This window comes from Cygnus atratus, chromosome 2, assembly GCF_013377495.2.
Source record: "Cygnus atratus isolate AKBS03 ecotype Queensland, Australia chromosome 2, CAtr_DNAZoo_HiC_assembly, whole genome shotgun sequence".
Taxonomy (NCBI): domain Eukaryota; kingdom Metazoa; phylum Chordata; class Aves; order Anseriformes; family Anatidae; genus Cygnus; species Cygnus atratus.
The window spans coordinates 15608476-15625761 of record NC_066363.1 but is presented as its reverse complement, the minus strand read 5'-3'; the positions used below and the strand labels follow the sequence as shown (position 1 = coordinate 15625761).

General features: G+C 43.1%; 1 protein-coding gene across 8 annotated transcripts in view; it reads right to left on the bottom strand.

The window, feature by feature from the left end:
* ARHGAP12 (Rho GTPase activating protein 12) overlaps positions 1-11663 on the bottom strand; it is an 81395-nt gene extending 69732 nt beyond the window's left edge. For 6 of the 8 annotated variants that reach the window (XM_035545367.2, XM_035545370.2, XM_035545371.2 and 3 more), the window contains exons 1-2: positions 7158-7232; positions 721-1475 (exon numbers count right to left, since the gene is read on the bottom strand). In XM_035545367.2, coding sequence (XP_035401260.1) covers positions 721-1389 — 669 coding nt within the window. In that variant the 5' untranslated portion in view covers positions 1390-1475; positions 7158-7232. Of the gene's footprint in view, positions 1-720; positions 1476-6614; positions 6686-7157; positions 7233-11617 lie in introns of those variants that run through there. The other 2 variants (XM_050708916.1, XM_035545369.2) reach the window with 2 other exon arrangements.
* Positions 11664-17286: the final 5623 nt, after the last annotated feature.

The window sequence follows — 17286 nt, the reverse complement described above, 5'->3', positions numbered from 1 at the left end:
GGAAAAAAAAGGAAGTAAATGAAATGGCTTCCATTTTACTAAAGAAAAAGGAAATCAATGCTCAGTTTTAGCCTGAAGTGGGAGTACATCATTCCTGAGATTCTTCCATACTAATTAACAAAACTCACATGTTTTGAGTTTTAATCCAGTGTAAAGTTGTGAGAAGCAGAATTGGCAAGGCTGACTCATTACAAGAGCCTACAAATAAAATAATCAAGCCAGAAATTAAACTCCATACAAATCTAAGTGTACCATTTTTAAGCTATTAAACCCTCTAGTACGTCAATTTACAGCTCGTACACTATCTACACACAGATTTAGAAAAAGCTGACAGTAACTAGCACTATTATCTTCCTCCGCTTTCACAAATCCAAGCGAGTTACTGCAATAGGCTCCCTTCCTCTGGAAGAGAATAATCCAAATTAAGCGTCATCTCCAAACAAACTTAATAAAGAAGAGCTGTTTCTGTAACATTCAATCGCATGAATTGTAAATGGAATTAATCCCCAAACCAAAGTACTTCTGCAAGTAATAGAACCACATACGTCAACTGGTTGGACTTCAACAGCTAGTTCATGCTGAGACAATACATTTTGACTTAATCTCAATTTATTACAGAAAAAAAAAAAAAAATCAAAACTGTAACAAACCATTATGGTAACAAGGAAAAAGGGAGAAGGAAAAAAACCACACATCTACAGAAACCATTTTTAAGCTTACCTGCACTTGTTCTGTGGAGCTACTACTGAGTTCATCTCCAGATTCTGAATCTTGATGAATTTTTTCTGAGCCTTCTCCTGCTGAATCACAAGATTGTTCATGCAAAAAGCTGGTCTTCTCTATTTCCAAGAACTCTTGACACGGGAAATGACCCATGGAGATGGTTCTATACTGATTGGAAATTTTGGGAGACTGCAACTCGTTGTTAAGTTTTCCATTGTTTTGAGTAAGGTCCAGACTCAACCCAAGAGTTTGACCAGGGCTATTGTTCAGTCCCAGATTTTGATTGGCATCTCGAACCAAACAAGACACTTGAACTGGAGAAGATTTTCCAAAACTAGAAAGCTCTGGTGACTTATTCACATTTTCTGTCGACCTCTGTAATCCGTGTGTCAACTTTAAAGCATTATTTGACAGCATTCCTGCTTGCTTAACAGGTGGCATCAGTGCTTTTCGTGGTAATTCCTTCACATACTGTGCTGGCACATAAAAGGGTTTGGAATTTTCATCCCTTTTGACTTGCCACCAGTCATCATTAGTTTTCTTCACTAAGATGTATTTCTCTCCTTGCTTAATCACAATTTTCTTGTCCTTGGCCTCGTACTCGTAGTCATACTCCACTTCAATGTACAATTGTCCTGGAAGGATCTTCCCACCCTTATCGGCCATCTCTCTTTGAAAAGATTTCACCTTTTCCGGCAAACAGTAAGCGACATTCTGCTTCAGAAGTGTTATTTTCCTGTTAATAATCAGAGCTGCAAGGAAAAAAAAAAGTTATATCTACGTAATGAAGTAATTGTCCAAGAGCGCTTTAGAGGAAAATAATTTCAAAAATAACCCTGCATATTCAATTTATGTCGACCTCAGACAGAGAGATTGATGAAAAAAGCAAGATTTTCAGGTGCCTTTCACAGCAATAAAACAAAGTCAACAACACAACCGAAGCCCTGATTTAACCCTCGTATTCGCAGAAGCCTCTTGCTACCAAGTTACCTGTTAACCCTGTTGCTTCTTTTACTAAGCAAGGTTAACCATCACGGGGGAGACTAGTCTGAGTCTCTCTCTTGCTTACATACAGGCTTAATTTCTTATGAAACTGCATCACTATTCTGGATTTAATTTATTTAAAAGGAAAAGATTATGGTTTGCTTATTTTGAGCTTTCCTTCAGTTCACAAGTCCCTTCAGAGTGCTCAGAATTCCTTACAAAATCCTTTAATTTTTCCTCCAATGCTACACGCCAGTCACCAAGTTCAGCGTGGGCTGGCAATCCCTGCCCCATGTGTTGCACGCTGTATACAGGCTCTGCTGACCTCCACCTCAGTGCCGAAACTGATCCCTAAGGAGCTGTGCAACCTGTGCAACTGCTGGTATAACTGCAATATACTATTGTAATGCTAAAACAGTTTCGGGTTAAAAGAAATATTTAAAGTTTCCGACATACTCTGGTTTTAGTGGTTTAAATTCTACATATTCACTTTGCTCTTAGAAGAGCTTTTAGTTTTAATTACTTTTATAGCTTTTAATTTACTTCACAGAAAACCTGATATAACCAAGAGTGATATGTGCTAAAACAAAGACCCCAAAAAATAACGAAACAGGATTATGAAGCAAAACTGAAAATAAATAATAAAAGGATACTACATGAAAATTTTTAAAAGGACTTTTTAGCATCCTACAGTCTAGACAATGACAACTGTACCCATATCCATGAACTACCATGACTTCTCCTCTAGTTAATCATGTTAACATCAAAGTCACGATTCATGAGTTGGTAAGCGTCAGTCTTAGCAGCTTCCACATTACTTCGTTGTGTTGTGTTCATTGTAAGATACAGTCTCTTAATCTTGAAAAAAAAAATGAAGCATACAAGTAAATGGGGAAGACCTCTAACATTCAAACAGAGTTTAGGAGAATTCAATAAAATGCTGCCATTTTAACCCCAAAGATTAACAAATAAGTCTAAAAAAATCCTGCATGTTTCGTGAATGAGAAAAACAATTCAGAAACTCACTGCTCTGCAGGTTGAGACTTCATGATGAGATTTACAGTGTTTACCCTGAAACACAGCGGAACTAATGCAATTCCATGCAGGCACACAGATGCAGGCTGTAAGAGGGACTAAGTGCACAAACAACAAAAGGGACTTCTGGGGAGAGTTGAAGCAGAAACCCCTAACAGTTCCTCAATTTTTCTTTCACCATTTCTGCTATTTGATCCGATCCTCGAATACATTGCGTTTCCCACTTAACTCAATAGAAAGAGACAACCCTAAAAAACTCAAGTATGAAGCCTGGAAAGAACGATCTGTGTTTAAACCATGTCGCCCCTTCTCCCACAGTCCATCATCGACACCCAGGACGCACTTCCTACGGGTAGCTTTAAAGCCACAATTGCTTACCGGACTCCAAATGGAGTCACAAGATCAGACTCGCAATTTTACTGCGGGACTTGGCAGAAAGAAAGATGGTACCACATTCAAACAAAGCTGACGAGAGGGACACAAAGCAGCAGAAAAGAATGCTCGGATTGTCTGGGGTTTTGTGTGCGCGTTTTGTTTTTTTCCTTTTACTCTCTCCCCCATAAAACAGCACACTGACATTTGCAGCACTGCAGTCTATTTACAGTCTGGGTACAGAACAACTAGCCTACCTGCTGTTCAACATAAATCGGTATTTTTAAGTGCACTTCTGCAGTTGTTTAGCAACTCCAGCAGCAGGTAAACATACCCACTCTCTTCGCAGCTTTGGAAACTCTCGCATAAAAACATTATTTTCCTCCTTGTTACTAAATCTGACTCCCCCCAACACTTCTTCAGCATCACTACCAATCCCTTTCACAGCTTCAAGGTCATATACCAGAAAAATAGAAGCGATTCCAAGTTACAGTCTACCATTAAGGTATGCTGCCTTGGATATTAAAATGTAAGAAGACAACCCACTCACACTGGTTTTACTTCTCCCAAAAGAAAGAATGTATACCCGTGGTTTCCCACAGGGCTCCCAAGTGTTCAAAAGCTTGGAATTTTCATTCTCTTGCCTGCTTCATATAACTATTTAGTGAGAATGCATGCTTAATGCTTATTTTTTTCTTCAAGATAGATAGGCTCAGTATAAGTTGCATTTTACACTTCAAAAAAGTTAACAGAATTTTGAGAAATAGAAGTCAAATAAAATGCAGTAGCTACAAAAATAGCTCTACCCAATTCTGAAGTCAGTTTTGTAACCCCATGCCTTTTCAAAAAAAAAAAAAAAAGGCACAGTTTTTTGTTCTTTCAGCTGAGCTGCAAAATTATCAAGTCAATAGCAAGCATTTTGTAACACTGAGCATAGGATGAAAAGAGACAGGCTGTATTCTGCGGCTGGCCAGAACAGTCAAACTGATTTATAAATAGCTCACATCATCAGGATCAAGCCAGGCTCTACTTCTGCACCTCCCCTGAGAGAAACACCTATGGTATAGGTGGGAAATCCTCACCGAGTTTAATTAATAAATATTGACTTAAGCCTCTAAGTCTGCAAACAACTAGCACTGCCTTGACTTCACAGATCCAAACGCAGGAAGTTTTACTTCATTTTTTTTACGCAGCTGTTGCACCACAGAAGACAGGACTGCCTGCACCCTGTGCATAGCCCGGGGGACAGCTACTGGTGACACCCTCTGAGGACGCACCCGTTTGCCTGGTGGAGCTTCACTTTCAGAGCCCTGGGAGCCTGGGCTGAGCCTCTACAGCACAGAGCACGGAAGAATTCAGACCTGAGAGCACAGCAGTGACATCTGGAGCACGTGAGTTTGTTGCTACTGGTCAGTCACGGAAGCGATACAGCGGGTCAGGCCTCGCAGCCCCTGAGCTGTTTTTTCTAGCGTTACCTGAAATGCTGGATGACAGCCACGTCAGTAAAGAAGGCTGAGGAATCCTAATTATAGAGTGATAGGTATGAAAAAGCCATCGACTGCAAACAGAGGACATCCGTAAGCTTTAATACCTTAAATAAAGTCTTAATACCTGGTGAACAGATTAGTAACAATGAATGCCCCCAACTGACAACAAAAACATGAAGAAACTTTTTTCATGAATGCCAAAGAACAGATTTAGGCCACATTTTCCATCTGGCAAGCGAAACCTGAATGCTACAGGTTTACAGAACTAATTTAAGGTGGGCCACATCCCCACGTAGAAATACATCCTGCCACTTAACAGAGCACTTGGGCTGCTACAAAGAGCGAGCATGTTCACGATTACACCTGTGCCTGTGTCCCCGCGCAGACAGGGCCGCTGGTTATGAGTTCTCTCACCCAACACCATGGCGTGGATCTCTTCGGGCTCCTGCTCCCAATACAAACCCTTCCCAGCTGTTACTTGGCAAAGGCTGAGCAAAACGGGCAGCCCACTGTGTTCGCTGAGGTCAGCTCTGCCCTGCCCACACCCGGCTCCAACACCCCTCAGCATGGGCACGCAGCAGCTCTGCAGCCAGCCTCTGAGCCCAGCTGGAACTTGGGCGTTTCTCACCAAACCGGGATCTTTTCTTACCGAACCCAAGCAGCTGCAATGGGAAATCCCTCTCTGCTTGGAGTGGTTCATTCTAGGTATCTTTGTATTTGTTTACAAGGAGGCCTTTCCTAGGGAAGCTGAAACCCTGCAGTTCATCTGCTTGAAACTCTCACTCTTAACTGCAGAAAGGTGTTCACTAAATTCATCTTGAAGTGTGTGCAAATGGACCTGAACGAAGCACAGCCCCAGCACACACAGACATGCACACAGACATGACCATGTACAACATGTATAAGAGTATGTAGTGCGTTAAGTATGATCATCCCTAACTTCAGCACTACCCCAGAACTCAAGACAAAAATAAAAATCAGGAGGTGCACAGTGTAAGATTCCTACCACTCCCCAAGTTATTACACACACAGTAATTTCTCCTGATCTTCTAGAGCCAAGTAATTAACCAGAAGCCTTTTTTGTATAACTCAAGTCTTTCTCTTCTATATTTGTCTTGGGGGAGACTTACTCACCACAGCTATGTAATTACTTTACAATACAAACACAGCAAATTACTAAATACAAAACACTGAGGATATTAACTGATCTCCTTAAAATTCTTCCTGTGACCTTGTTCATGATGTCCTACAAAGGAGCAGCAGTTGACTTGCGCCATCTTCTTCCATTTTCAGAATCAAACTTTACCCACTACTGAAATGAACCCTTCTGAGGTGCTGCTGCAGAAATAAACCCAAGTACGGAAGCTAAATTGGGATAAATTATTATCGGTTTGGGCCAGATGAGATAAACTGGCTGCAGTGCAGTAGATTCTGTGCTTCTGCTTCTCCACTGGCAGCTTTCTCAGCACTTCAGGACGTATCGCATGACGGTTTCTGAGCAGACCGACCCCACAGCAGCCCTGTCTGTCCCAGTCTCTCCCCGCTGATGCTGCTCTTCCCCTGGGGACCCCTTCCAGCCACCTTCTCGGCAGACTTGGTGGGTCAGACGAGCAGCCAGCACCCAACCAGCGCCTGCAAAAACTGCCGCCTGCAAAGCCTGCGCTTACGGCCCGCAGAAGTTGTATAAAAATACACACCAAATGCAAATGCGACCAACAAACACAGACGAAAGACGGAAAACTTGCAGGCTCCTGAAGGCAAGCTCACTCCTGCGCTGTCTCCTCGCAGAGCTACCTACCGTCAGGCTAGAAATCAAGCAAAGCAAAGCAGCTTCCCGGAGCTCGGACTTCCTTAAAAATTAAAAGGCTTAATAAGTAACCATTTAACAATCGCCTACTGACTCAGAGCCCTGCACAAGCCCTGGATTTCGCACAGCTGCCCAGGGCCGCTTCTGGGGCTCCTGGCGCACCCCCGGCCGAGCCTCCCGCACTCCGCCAGCCCACCTGCCCTCACCGTGCGCCTCGCACCGTGCTGCGGGCTCACGCACCGCCTCCAAACGGCTCCAAAACCCCTGCCGGTGCTGAGCTCCTGGGAGAGGGGCGAAAAACCCCAAAATGGAGGGGGGGGTGAGCCGGGGGAACCGGGGTAAAGGGGGGGAGCCGGGGAGAGGCAGCGCCGCGCTCCCTTTGTTTGCAGCCCGGCTGCGGCTGGCGCAGGTGAGGGGAGGCTGCGCCAGGCGGCTCGGCACGGCTCGGTGCGACCCGGTACGGCCCGGCACGGCTCGGTACCACCCGGTACGGCTCGGTTCGGTTCAGCACGGCGCGGTACGGCCCGGCTCGGTTCCTTACGGCCCCGCAGCGCCCAGGTGCGCCTCCCCGCCGCCTCCCCGCGGCCCGGAGCCGCCTCCCCGCCGCGCCGAGCGGGATGGCGGCGGCAGAGCGGGGCGCCGCCGTGCCCCGAGCCCTCCCGGCGGCGGCGGCGGCGGCGGCACCTCCCCACCTTCCTCCTCCTCCTCCTCCTCCTCCTCCTTCTCCTCCTCGCCCCGCAGCCCCTCACCTGCCTCGGGGTGGCGGCGGGCCCCGATCCAGCGGCGGCCGCTCCGTGCCCTCCCGTCCCCTCCCCTCCCGTCCCCTCCCGCCCCGGTCCCCGCCCCGTCCCCGCCGCCCAGTGCCAGCTCCCGGGCACGGCGCCGTCACCGCCCCGCGTCACGTGCCGGGGGCGGGCGGGCTCCGGGGCGCCGCTGGGGCCTGGCCCGGGGCAGCGCGGGAGGGAGGGGGGGGGGGCGCGGCCTGCGCATGGCGGGCGTGGGGGTGGGAGGGTAGCGGGGGGTGTCCGCCAGGGGGGACACCTGTGGAAAAAAAAACGCGGTGTTTGGTGTGACCGGGGGGAAATAATAAAAATGTACCTCCTCGCTTGTTCAGAGTTCGTGTGGTGTCTCTTAGTCTGCCAGTCAGAATCGTCACACGTCCAGTGTGGAAACGTTTACGTGACCTTCGCGGCGTTTTCAAATTGTGATTTATCTTATCTTTTTTTTAAAAAAATAGTATCTAGTCCTCCTTGAAAGCATGAGCTGAGTGTAACCCACGCGGGGGTATCTGCGTGGATCTGCAACCATCCTGAAACAATGGCATTGAGACGTGTAAACTGCGCTCTGTTCCTATAATCCAGGCTAACGTTGGCCCAGATTTCTTCTTTGTTGATTATTTTAGCACATGGAATACGGAAGGAGACGGTAAAATCCTCTAAAGGTGAGAAAAAGAGGCTTTGCTGAAGGGAAGGAAAGGCAATGGAAAGAGAGCACCTGAAGGGTGCAAGTAAAAGAAACAGACTTCACTTGAGGAAAAAGAAGCAGAGGCTGTATTTGAGGGGGCAAAAAAGATAAAAGTGACATGAGTATGTATAAATGAACATGTGGACACATTTTCATACTGAATCATATTTCCCGTAATTATATTTCCCTGCAATTTTGTATCTGGTGATGTGTGACAACATGCAAGACAAGTGGTAAACAGTGCAAATATCTTAAAGCTTTGCTTCTATGTATCTTAGCCTGAATATTTATGCAAGTGTCCCCTTGACACCAAGGATCGTTTGATTTTGGCCTAACTGTTCGCAGAACATAATTAAAATCCTGTGAAGTCTGCTGATGGAGCAAGGCTGGTACCACCGTTACACCTCCTTCTTCAGAAGTTATTCACAGAGTCCAGAAAAACAGTGGAGACTACTATTTCTACTGCAAGGGAAACAATATCTTTTATATAGATGTTCATTATTTATCCGTAAAAGGCGAAAGAAAATTGTCAAATAGTTTTGCATTCATACCTAGTATTTTTAAATATATGTATGAAAATAAATGCACAGTAGTTCCGGATACAGTGTTCAGTTGGATGTTTTTGTCTACTAAGATTCAGCTCGCATGCCCAGTTTTGTGGTAGAAAATAATATACTTAAGACACTTGGTTATTTCTAGGCAAGCTGACTGCATTTTACCTACTGACATGCCTGAGGTATGCATAAAAGCATCTCAAAAATCAGTCTTAGTAACCACATTGTAATTATCCTTTCTTACTGCCAGAGCTTCGCTAGAGTGCTGCAGGATATGGCATTAGTGATTCAGAATGAGGCACTCTTCCCTCTGAGTCAGTGTAGAACCAATGGTCCCACATAATGCTAACATGTAATAGAGCTGAAGGTGCCAGAAGATATGTAATTTTGAGTCCCTGCCCAAGTGCAGTCATGAAAGATTCCACAACACACACAAACTGTCCAGCTCAAGTTCCAATTTTAGCATGTTATGTATTCTGCTTATAAAGGATTTCTCTATAATTTTGCTGGAGTAAAAAGAGCTAGAGTTCACAACCTTTACTCACTGTGATTTGTTTTTTTCCTCGAGATGTGCAAGTGCAGTGCTGCTGTCACACTTGATGCCTCAGGTAGGACTGAGGCATACTTTAGGTGAAAAGATCCAGTACGTGTAGTTACGTCATGAATTTCAGATTGAAAGAATTGCCAAATACAATTGCTTTAGGTACTATTGTGAACTGTTATACAATCTACAGACTCTTAATTCTTGTATCTATAGCATTTAGAATGTTTTTATATCATAAATTGAATATTAAATATCAATTTCTGCCTTTGTAAACTGATTCCTTATATAAAGCCAGCGTTCAATCTGTGTCTGTCGGTTCTGCTACCTCATATCTTCCAATACCATTGTCCAAATTTATCTATGTTTGCCAAAAGGGAGTTGTCTTAAAGGTAGCTAAACTCTGGAAAGTTTTGTGAAAGCAGGCAGCTATATAGAAGGGCAGGAGAAGACACATAAGAAAGTGACATTATAAAATCCACAATCGTGGAGAAAAAGTTGACCTCATACTTTCATTTATGACCTCTGTGATAAAACACAAATCCACAGAAAATAAGTGTCATAGTTCTGAAAATCCAGTCTTGGAAAAATCTTTTTTTTGGTGTTTGAATTAGAAATAGAAAGAATACTTATTCTCCTTAGGTTAAGAGTTCTGAAATAGCAGGGTCATGTGTATAAAAATCTGAGTCTATTAAATTTGAAGGGCAAAATCCCATTTATGTTTCTTCTATGAGTCCTCAAATTCAAATCTCTACAAGTTCAGCTGTCCATTATTTTGGTCATGACTCAGTTGCAGTAATTCTAGATGAGCACTGTGTTTTAATTCATTTGAAATGCATACCTAAGATTGGACATTGCCATTATGTTATTCATAGTGCCAGAACTGATGTTAGATAACAGAAATGTTCTGCCTAAAATGTGATCAGGGGATGGGAAACAATAAATAAACAATCTGGATTTAACACTACACAGGCTAAGCTCATTATGACCTACATTGATTTTTTTTTCAGAAATGGCTGAAAAGGAAGAAAAAAAAAAAAAAGGCTTTCTCATGTCTAATGGGCAGATACTGCAAGTATCCACTTTAGTCCTTTTCCTTTCTCCTTGGGTTTTCAGCCCATTTTTCAGTGATTTTGTGTTTGGAACTATGACCTCAATAGTGCTATGCAATAGAGAAACCATTCTAAATTTAGACAAAGAAATGCACTTAATTAGCAAACTGTTCTGATATAAATAGGAAATATTTTTTACTTCCAGTACTACTTACAGGTTTATTTTATAAAATGGTTCAATTAGCCTGATCTAAAGTACATCACCTGGGGCATCTCCTGTCTACTCTGCTCCTACTCTCAGTTTTTTGACAGCTTCTAGCCTCTCACCTCTAGCTAAAAATACTTTTACCACCCACACATGTACATACAATCAATTCTTCCTTTCTGTTTTTTTCTAACTACTACAAAGGCACTTTTTAACAACGTGCAGATGCTGTGGGCTTTTTGCTTGAACTTGTCAATTTACTCCCCATCTCCTGCCTCGACTCAGAGATGAGCCATTTTTATTTATATAACTGTTCATTATAAGGAAAATCAATTGAAAGGGGAACAAAGAAAGTAAGGAATATAGCAAAGGAACCCAGATTTCTCAGAAGTTCAGTGAAGAGCTTCTTTTGCTGTTACACTGCTGAGGAATGTTCTCTGCCTTAAGCAGGAATTTTTATCCACAGTTCGGAGAAGATAATTTCTTTTACTATGAAAAAGCAGGGAAGAGTTTGTAAGATTCTTCCATCTTTCCAGCACATTTTTTTTAAATCATGTTAGAATGGACTGAGGTCAGCGCAAGCTTTTTTACTTTCTTCTGTTCATTTGCCACAGGGTCACTGTGGTGTTTAATAGTTGTATTTCTCTCTGAGACCATCCAGTGAAAGCTGTGACAAAATTTCAAATATGACTATTTTTTTGCATGAGCAGTCTATCAACTATCCAATTGTCAGCATTATTAAAGTACAAAGTAGTACTTGTTTTGGTCAAACAGATCCTTTAGGTCTGCTCCTGCCAGGAACAGGCTCACTAGTTACCCATGACATTACCTTTTTACGTCGCCTTTCTCTTCTTGGTCACGATGTTCAAAAATGAACGACTTATATGTTGAGCATGAAAATGTACCTCTGAGTCACAGCATGAAATTAAAAATGGTGAAAGGTACCAAATCTATTTTGGATACGCTCTCTAGAGCAAGCAATAGATGTAGGAGAGCATTCCGTTCTGCTGCCTTGGCTCAAGCCCTTTGCCTTAGCACAGAAATACTAAGCTAGATCTTAGTCATGTCCACACAGCCAGTTGTGGTTTGGTGTAGCAATGGTTTGCGCTAACAGACAACCATACAAAAGGCACAATTAATCCTTTTAATAATAGGGTCTCTTTCCTGGGATAAAACTATAATGAAAGGTATTGATATTCAAAAAGCACAATGTAAATGTCCATTTATACGCTGGAGAATTAAGGAGGGTCCTGCACCAGTTTCTTTAATTTCTACGTAGGTGGACTGGTTTTGTGTTTGTTTGTTTTTGTCTAAGGAAAAGGAAGGAGTTGCATTTGTGAACCACTGATAAGCAGAGTCAAAAGAAATGTAAAGATGTGCCAAAAGAACGAACCTGTTGTGTTAAATGTTTCATTTATATTGAAGCTCCTTTTGTAAAAATGCACGAAATCCAATGTGAAAGAAGAAGCATGAGGGAGTTTCTGGTTCCCCAAATCATAGAGGTTCAGAGCTGACTCCAGCACAAGGCCCGGCCTGGCTCAGCAGCAGCGTGCTTGCTTCGAGGCCCATCTGAAACTAGAAGCACAAAGCCACTCTGAGCCTTGAGCGGCTTCTCAAGGGCTCGACTGTCAAAGAGAAGTTGCTCGAGGTTGTCCAGTTTATAATGAATGTTATTTCTGAGGAACACCAGAAATAGATAGACAAGGTAGGATTCATCTCACCTTCATAGGCATAGCTTCAAGACAAGGGAGAGATCCATTCTGCCTAAGAATCTAGGGTTTGTGGGTGTCTATTAATATGTATCTACATCTAGGCAGATGTCTGTGCTCCCTTGATGACCGGTGGAATTCTACACAAAGAGTAGAAGGTGTTAAGAAAAAGTCAAAAGAGTCTGAAGAATAATTCACCTCATCGTGGATGCCTGTATGTGATCAGCTCAATCACACTCTAGATTCTACTGATGTAGTTGAACAGTGGAAGTGATTACTACTGGAATCAGTGAATTCCAGTTTACATGTTCAAAAAAATTAGACAAATTCATGAGAAAAAAAGTGAGAGACAGATGTTTGATTTTCAGCTGCATACACTGAGTTTAACCCTACCTGTTTTCAGAAACATGGATGTGTATGTATTGGTTTTCAGTTTCTCTGACATCTTCTTTTTGTTCTAAAAGTGTGATAATTTCTCTCACTGCTTGGTGGCCATGCTAACCCCTGGGGCTGGGCTTGGAGAGGACAGAGCTAGAGAGCAATCCTGATGAGAGAGTTCAAATCCTGCAAACCCGTTGCACCCTATGGATCCAGGCAATTCAGAGAAATACTTCATTTGGTAACTGTGATACTCAGCTCAGTAAACATTCTTGCTAATCACAGTCTCAAGCTATGTCTCTGCTGGCAAACAGACACGGCCACCCACAGTGTTAAACTGGTAGCACGGTCCCTGGCATGGTTTTGGCACATGGTTTTGGCCAGGTGTGAGTTGGTTCTAAATATGAACTGGAATAAGCAGTAGTAACAAGGATAAAAAATACTTATTTTTTTAACATGCAGCATGAAAGAGACATGGTAGCTTGAAACAGGTGAGTTGTGCACTCTGTCTTCTGGCAGGCCCCTGACCACTTCCATACTCCTGTATTTAGTTGAACACAGCAAAGGTGAAGAGAGATTTTGATTCCTCTATGTAAATATATCAAGGAAAAACACCAACAGAAGCTTTTCTGTCTAAACAAATTGGATGCAAATTGACCTTTTTTCCTCTCTCTCTCTCTCTCTCTCTCTCTTTTTTTTTTTTCCTAAGAAAAAGCTTCCTGCCATCAGGAACACTGAAGTCAGGAAAAATCTAACTCTTTTCAAGGTGCTGTTAGATGCGTTTAGAGAAAAGACAATGTGATTTGGTTGCATACATGAAGGGAAGGATGGATGTGGGTGTCCTTGCACCTTCAGTGGCTGTGTCCGTACCACGGGGTTAAACAGGCCTTGGAGAGTGAAGCCGACTGTCCTTGCCGGGCCCACAGCCACACCATTAAATGCTCTTACTGCTCAAAATCTGGTGTTCTCATCTAAATTGGGAAAGGTCTCGTCGCAGGAGGTGTGTGGGACACAGTATGCCACCCTCCAGCCAAACCGTAGGAAGGGACTGTTCTTACAAGTTAACGATGTGGATGATCACATTCCAGTGCCAGTGAGCATGTTCAATTTGCTGGTATAGATGTCAACTTTTATTCTTCCTTATCCAGTCCCTTTGTTCCATTACAGCCCCTGCACCAACTCGTCTGTTTCATTCCCTATTTCATAAAAGATAAAGGAAACTGTCTGTGCCGACAGCTACTGCAGAAAGAAGCAGGTGGAAGGTTATGACATTTCCATGGCATGCTGTGTTTCTTTCTTTCAATTTTGTGTTTTGCTTCTGACAAAAAAGTTATTTCAAGTCCCTGAGTGGGCTGGTATGATGGAAACTATGTGCTGGCTTGGAGTTCCTAGTAATTTCAGCATATCACAGCCATTCCCGAGGAGTCACTGGAGTTCAGGGAACAGACCCTTTCCAATCCTGTCGCTCCTTCCTCCAATAACAATATCTTCAGGAATCCGAGTCCTCATTTTGTTGTATGTTTGTTTCCCTGTAAGTTTCTCTGCTGATTTTCCTTGCTCTTTCTCTTTGCCCAATTGTTTTCCACCGACAAAGGAAAAGAAACCCTTACAAAGTATTTTATCGCTCTAAGGCTGGCGTAGCAATAACGCTGTTGGTGATGGTAGTCAATGCTGTCTTTCGTTCTGTTGGATCAGCTGGTTTTAGCCAGAAATGAGTCATTCACATTTTTCACTAGAGAGCAGACCATGAAAAAAGCTCATAAAAAGGGATTGGCTCGGCCTTCCTTATTTGTATGTGTTTTTTAACAGTAAAACTGATTTGTCTTTAGAAAGAATGGAAAGCTACTGTTATTGTGGCTGGACCGGCAGCCGTTTACACACTGAGTTGATGTGAAGGATCCCCTGGTGTGTTTGAGCTGGATCATAGCTTGACTTTATGATCGCCACATCCTGAAGAAAGGGAGAAAAGAACAACTGTGCTAGCCATGGCCCTGCATGCATGTCTCCTCCACAGCCTTTGCCTAATTCCTTTTCCCCCGGCCTCATCAGTTCACTGTGCTGGCACTCCCTAAAGCATTCGTGGAAACTTCTTATTTGTACCACGCTCATTAAGCCAATCCCCAAACTCTCCTCATCAAAACCATTGGATGATGTAATCATTTCATTTGAAAAGTCAGGCTTCAATTTAATAATTGCTAAAACTTTTAGTGAAAATGTTGATGGTGAATAAAAATTGCTAAACCTTTTAGTGAAAATGTTGATGGTGAATATAAACATTTTTGGAAGGAGGAGAGTCTTATACCTCCCTTGAAGCCCACTCAGCAAAAGTATGTCCAAAATGCGGACATCTTAGCCACTTCTAATTAGCTCAGAACCTAATTAGAAAGTCTGGGAGCACTGTGCCTACTAGATAATGACTTTAGCAATACATAATACGTGTGCTCCAACTGTGGAGATCAAGATCTTTTCCTGGTGCTGCACCGGTCTGCCCTGGCGACAGAACCAGGCTGCGTAGGATGCTGGTTTCGTTCGTGATGAAACTGCCTCCTGAAAGGGAGGAGTCCCAGAGCCACTGCAAACAGCTGAGCCGAGATGAAAGCCGGTGGCATCACGGCGGCTCCACCAGGAAGTAACAGCAGAGCTACAAGTATCTATTATCCCGCTGATAAAAGAATACCTAGAAGGTGCTTTCAGTTACGAAATAATAACTACACCTTAGGGAGGAATAAACTCCAAAGCCAAGCAAGAGGTGTTCACTGGCCTGGAGCTTTGTTATCGTTACATTTGCAATGAAAGAAAAGGGAGGGAGGGTTCTCAGGCATCCTGCTGAGACAAAAAAAAAAAAAAAAATGTAAGGGGGAAAATGAAATTAAAAACAAGCCCCAGCTTGGGGCAAAACAAATTTAAATGTGAGAGTTTTCATGGCAAAACAAAGACCTTGTAGTTTAGTTCAAATGCGGCAGAAACTGGATTGAAAATCATCTGCCATATCCCCCAGATTAGCATCCTGACCATGGGCAGTCGCTCTGAAGTGGGCCACCTTCAGTCCCCCTGGTTGGCACCATTATGGATCACGGAAAATACATCAGCAGTCATTTAAACAAAGGCTGTGGATGCTTCTCAGCCTGGAGCACTCCTCCAGGATGGCAGATATCTGAAGCGCCGTCCCTCCGCCAGTGAATCTTTAATAATTAATGCTAACTGTAACAGCAGCAACAGGATTGCAAGCACCCCCGAACGTTTAATGGCACAGGAGTTAGTGGTGACATGCTTAGAAAGGGGAGGTGGAGGGGGCTTGAAAGCCCTTGAGCAGACACTGAACCTGCGTCTTCCACATCTTTAGTGAACGTGCAAAAAGAGGCACCCGCTCCCCCAGCTCTGCGATGGAAATACAGTCACATCGCTGGTCCTTTTCTCTCCTTAGGCAGCATCATTCAAATGAATTCAGATCAAATTTATTATGTTTTTGAATGAATGGGACCATATTTTTTGTGAATTTACTGCTAACTGGGAAATGTATCATCCATTCCTCCTCTTTACTTGTAGCAGGTCTCTCAGACTGCGGTTTTCCGGGTCAGTCCGTCCAGCACCAAGTGATGCACCAGCACTCGCCTCACTGCAGCAGCTCCCGTGTAACAGAACAGCAAAAAGGCAGAGCTGGCAATCCAGAGCACATACTCCATGCATGCCACAAGCCAAATGTCTCATGAGGTGCTGAACACCCAACCATTCAAAAATAATTACAAAACAAGTTGGTGCTGTGCAGGCTGAGAAGCTGTCATGACAATAGAAGTTAAAACAGGTCTGCTGGCGAGGTGGTGGGTAAATAATAAAAAGTCAATGTATTTTAACAGATAGAGGTCTTTGGCTATTGCACTTCCAACTATGTTATTATTAGGATCTCAACCACAGCGCCACCCAAAGCAATTCTCTTTCTCAGCACTTTTAATTTGCTTCTTGGGAGAGGGCAAGTGAGACATAAAAGGAGAAGATCTTCCTTTTCCCATAAAAATATTTCAGAGTTGCTCTATATGTTTTATGAGTGGGCATTAACCATTCTTCCTACTTTATTGTGCCTTTTTTTAAGAGACAGACAAAAATGAGAGTGCTTTCCTTTTGGGAGAGACCCATACAAGGAAAAAGATAAGAAAAAATATAACGTTGTAAAAAGAAAGAAGGAAAGCAGATCAAGAGTTTCCAATTGCTCTGTTTCATAAAAGAAAATAAAAATAAAAATAAAAAAAAAAAGGAGGAGAAAGAAGGGAACATTCAGTGATAGTGAAATGTTACAAATTAGAAACTGAGAATGTTTTTCACACAGATGAGAACACAGGACTTGTTGCCCGAGTCTTTCACTGAGGCCAGAAGTGTAGCGAGCTCAGAAAACAAAGGAGCTTTACACAGGTCCCTGTGTAACAGCAGCGGCTGTAAACCCTCAGGTTTTACAGCATAAACCGGTCTTTTGTACCTCCCCTCAGTGAATAGAAAACCAGGGCAGGTTGTCTCATTTACTCCGAAAGAACTTTGAATGTTTTGGCTCTTAGAGCAGGGATTTCGGCACAAACAGACCTTTGATCTGGCATTATGGGTCTGTACTTATGGGTCTGTAATGCCAACAAGATTTTGAAGAAATGAATCTTAACAAATGCAGGATATAGGTTTATCACATAAAATTATCACTTCTAGACACCAGTATGCTTGATTCCCAAGGAAATCATTATTTATAGATTCCAGGTTAGTCACTCTGTAGTGTACTCTCCTGTTTCCTTGTTTATTCCAGAGAAAAACAAAACAGTTAAACAGGTCTCCATTCGCTGTGACAAAAACCAGTCTGACATAAATCAGATGGTTTGCCAAGTGAGCAGGGTAATTAACAGTGAATCACAGGATAGAAATTCCTCCGTGGTATTTCCAGGAGCTATGAAGTTGCCACGAGCGAGGCAGCATCAGTGTTGCATCGCTCTCTTCCTGAAGG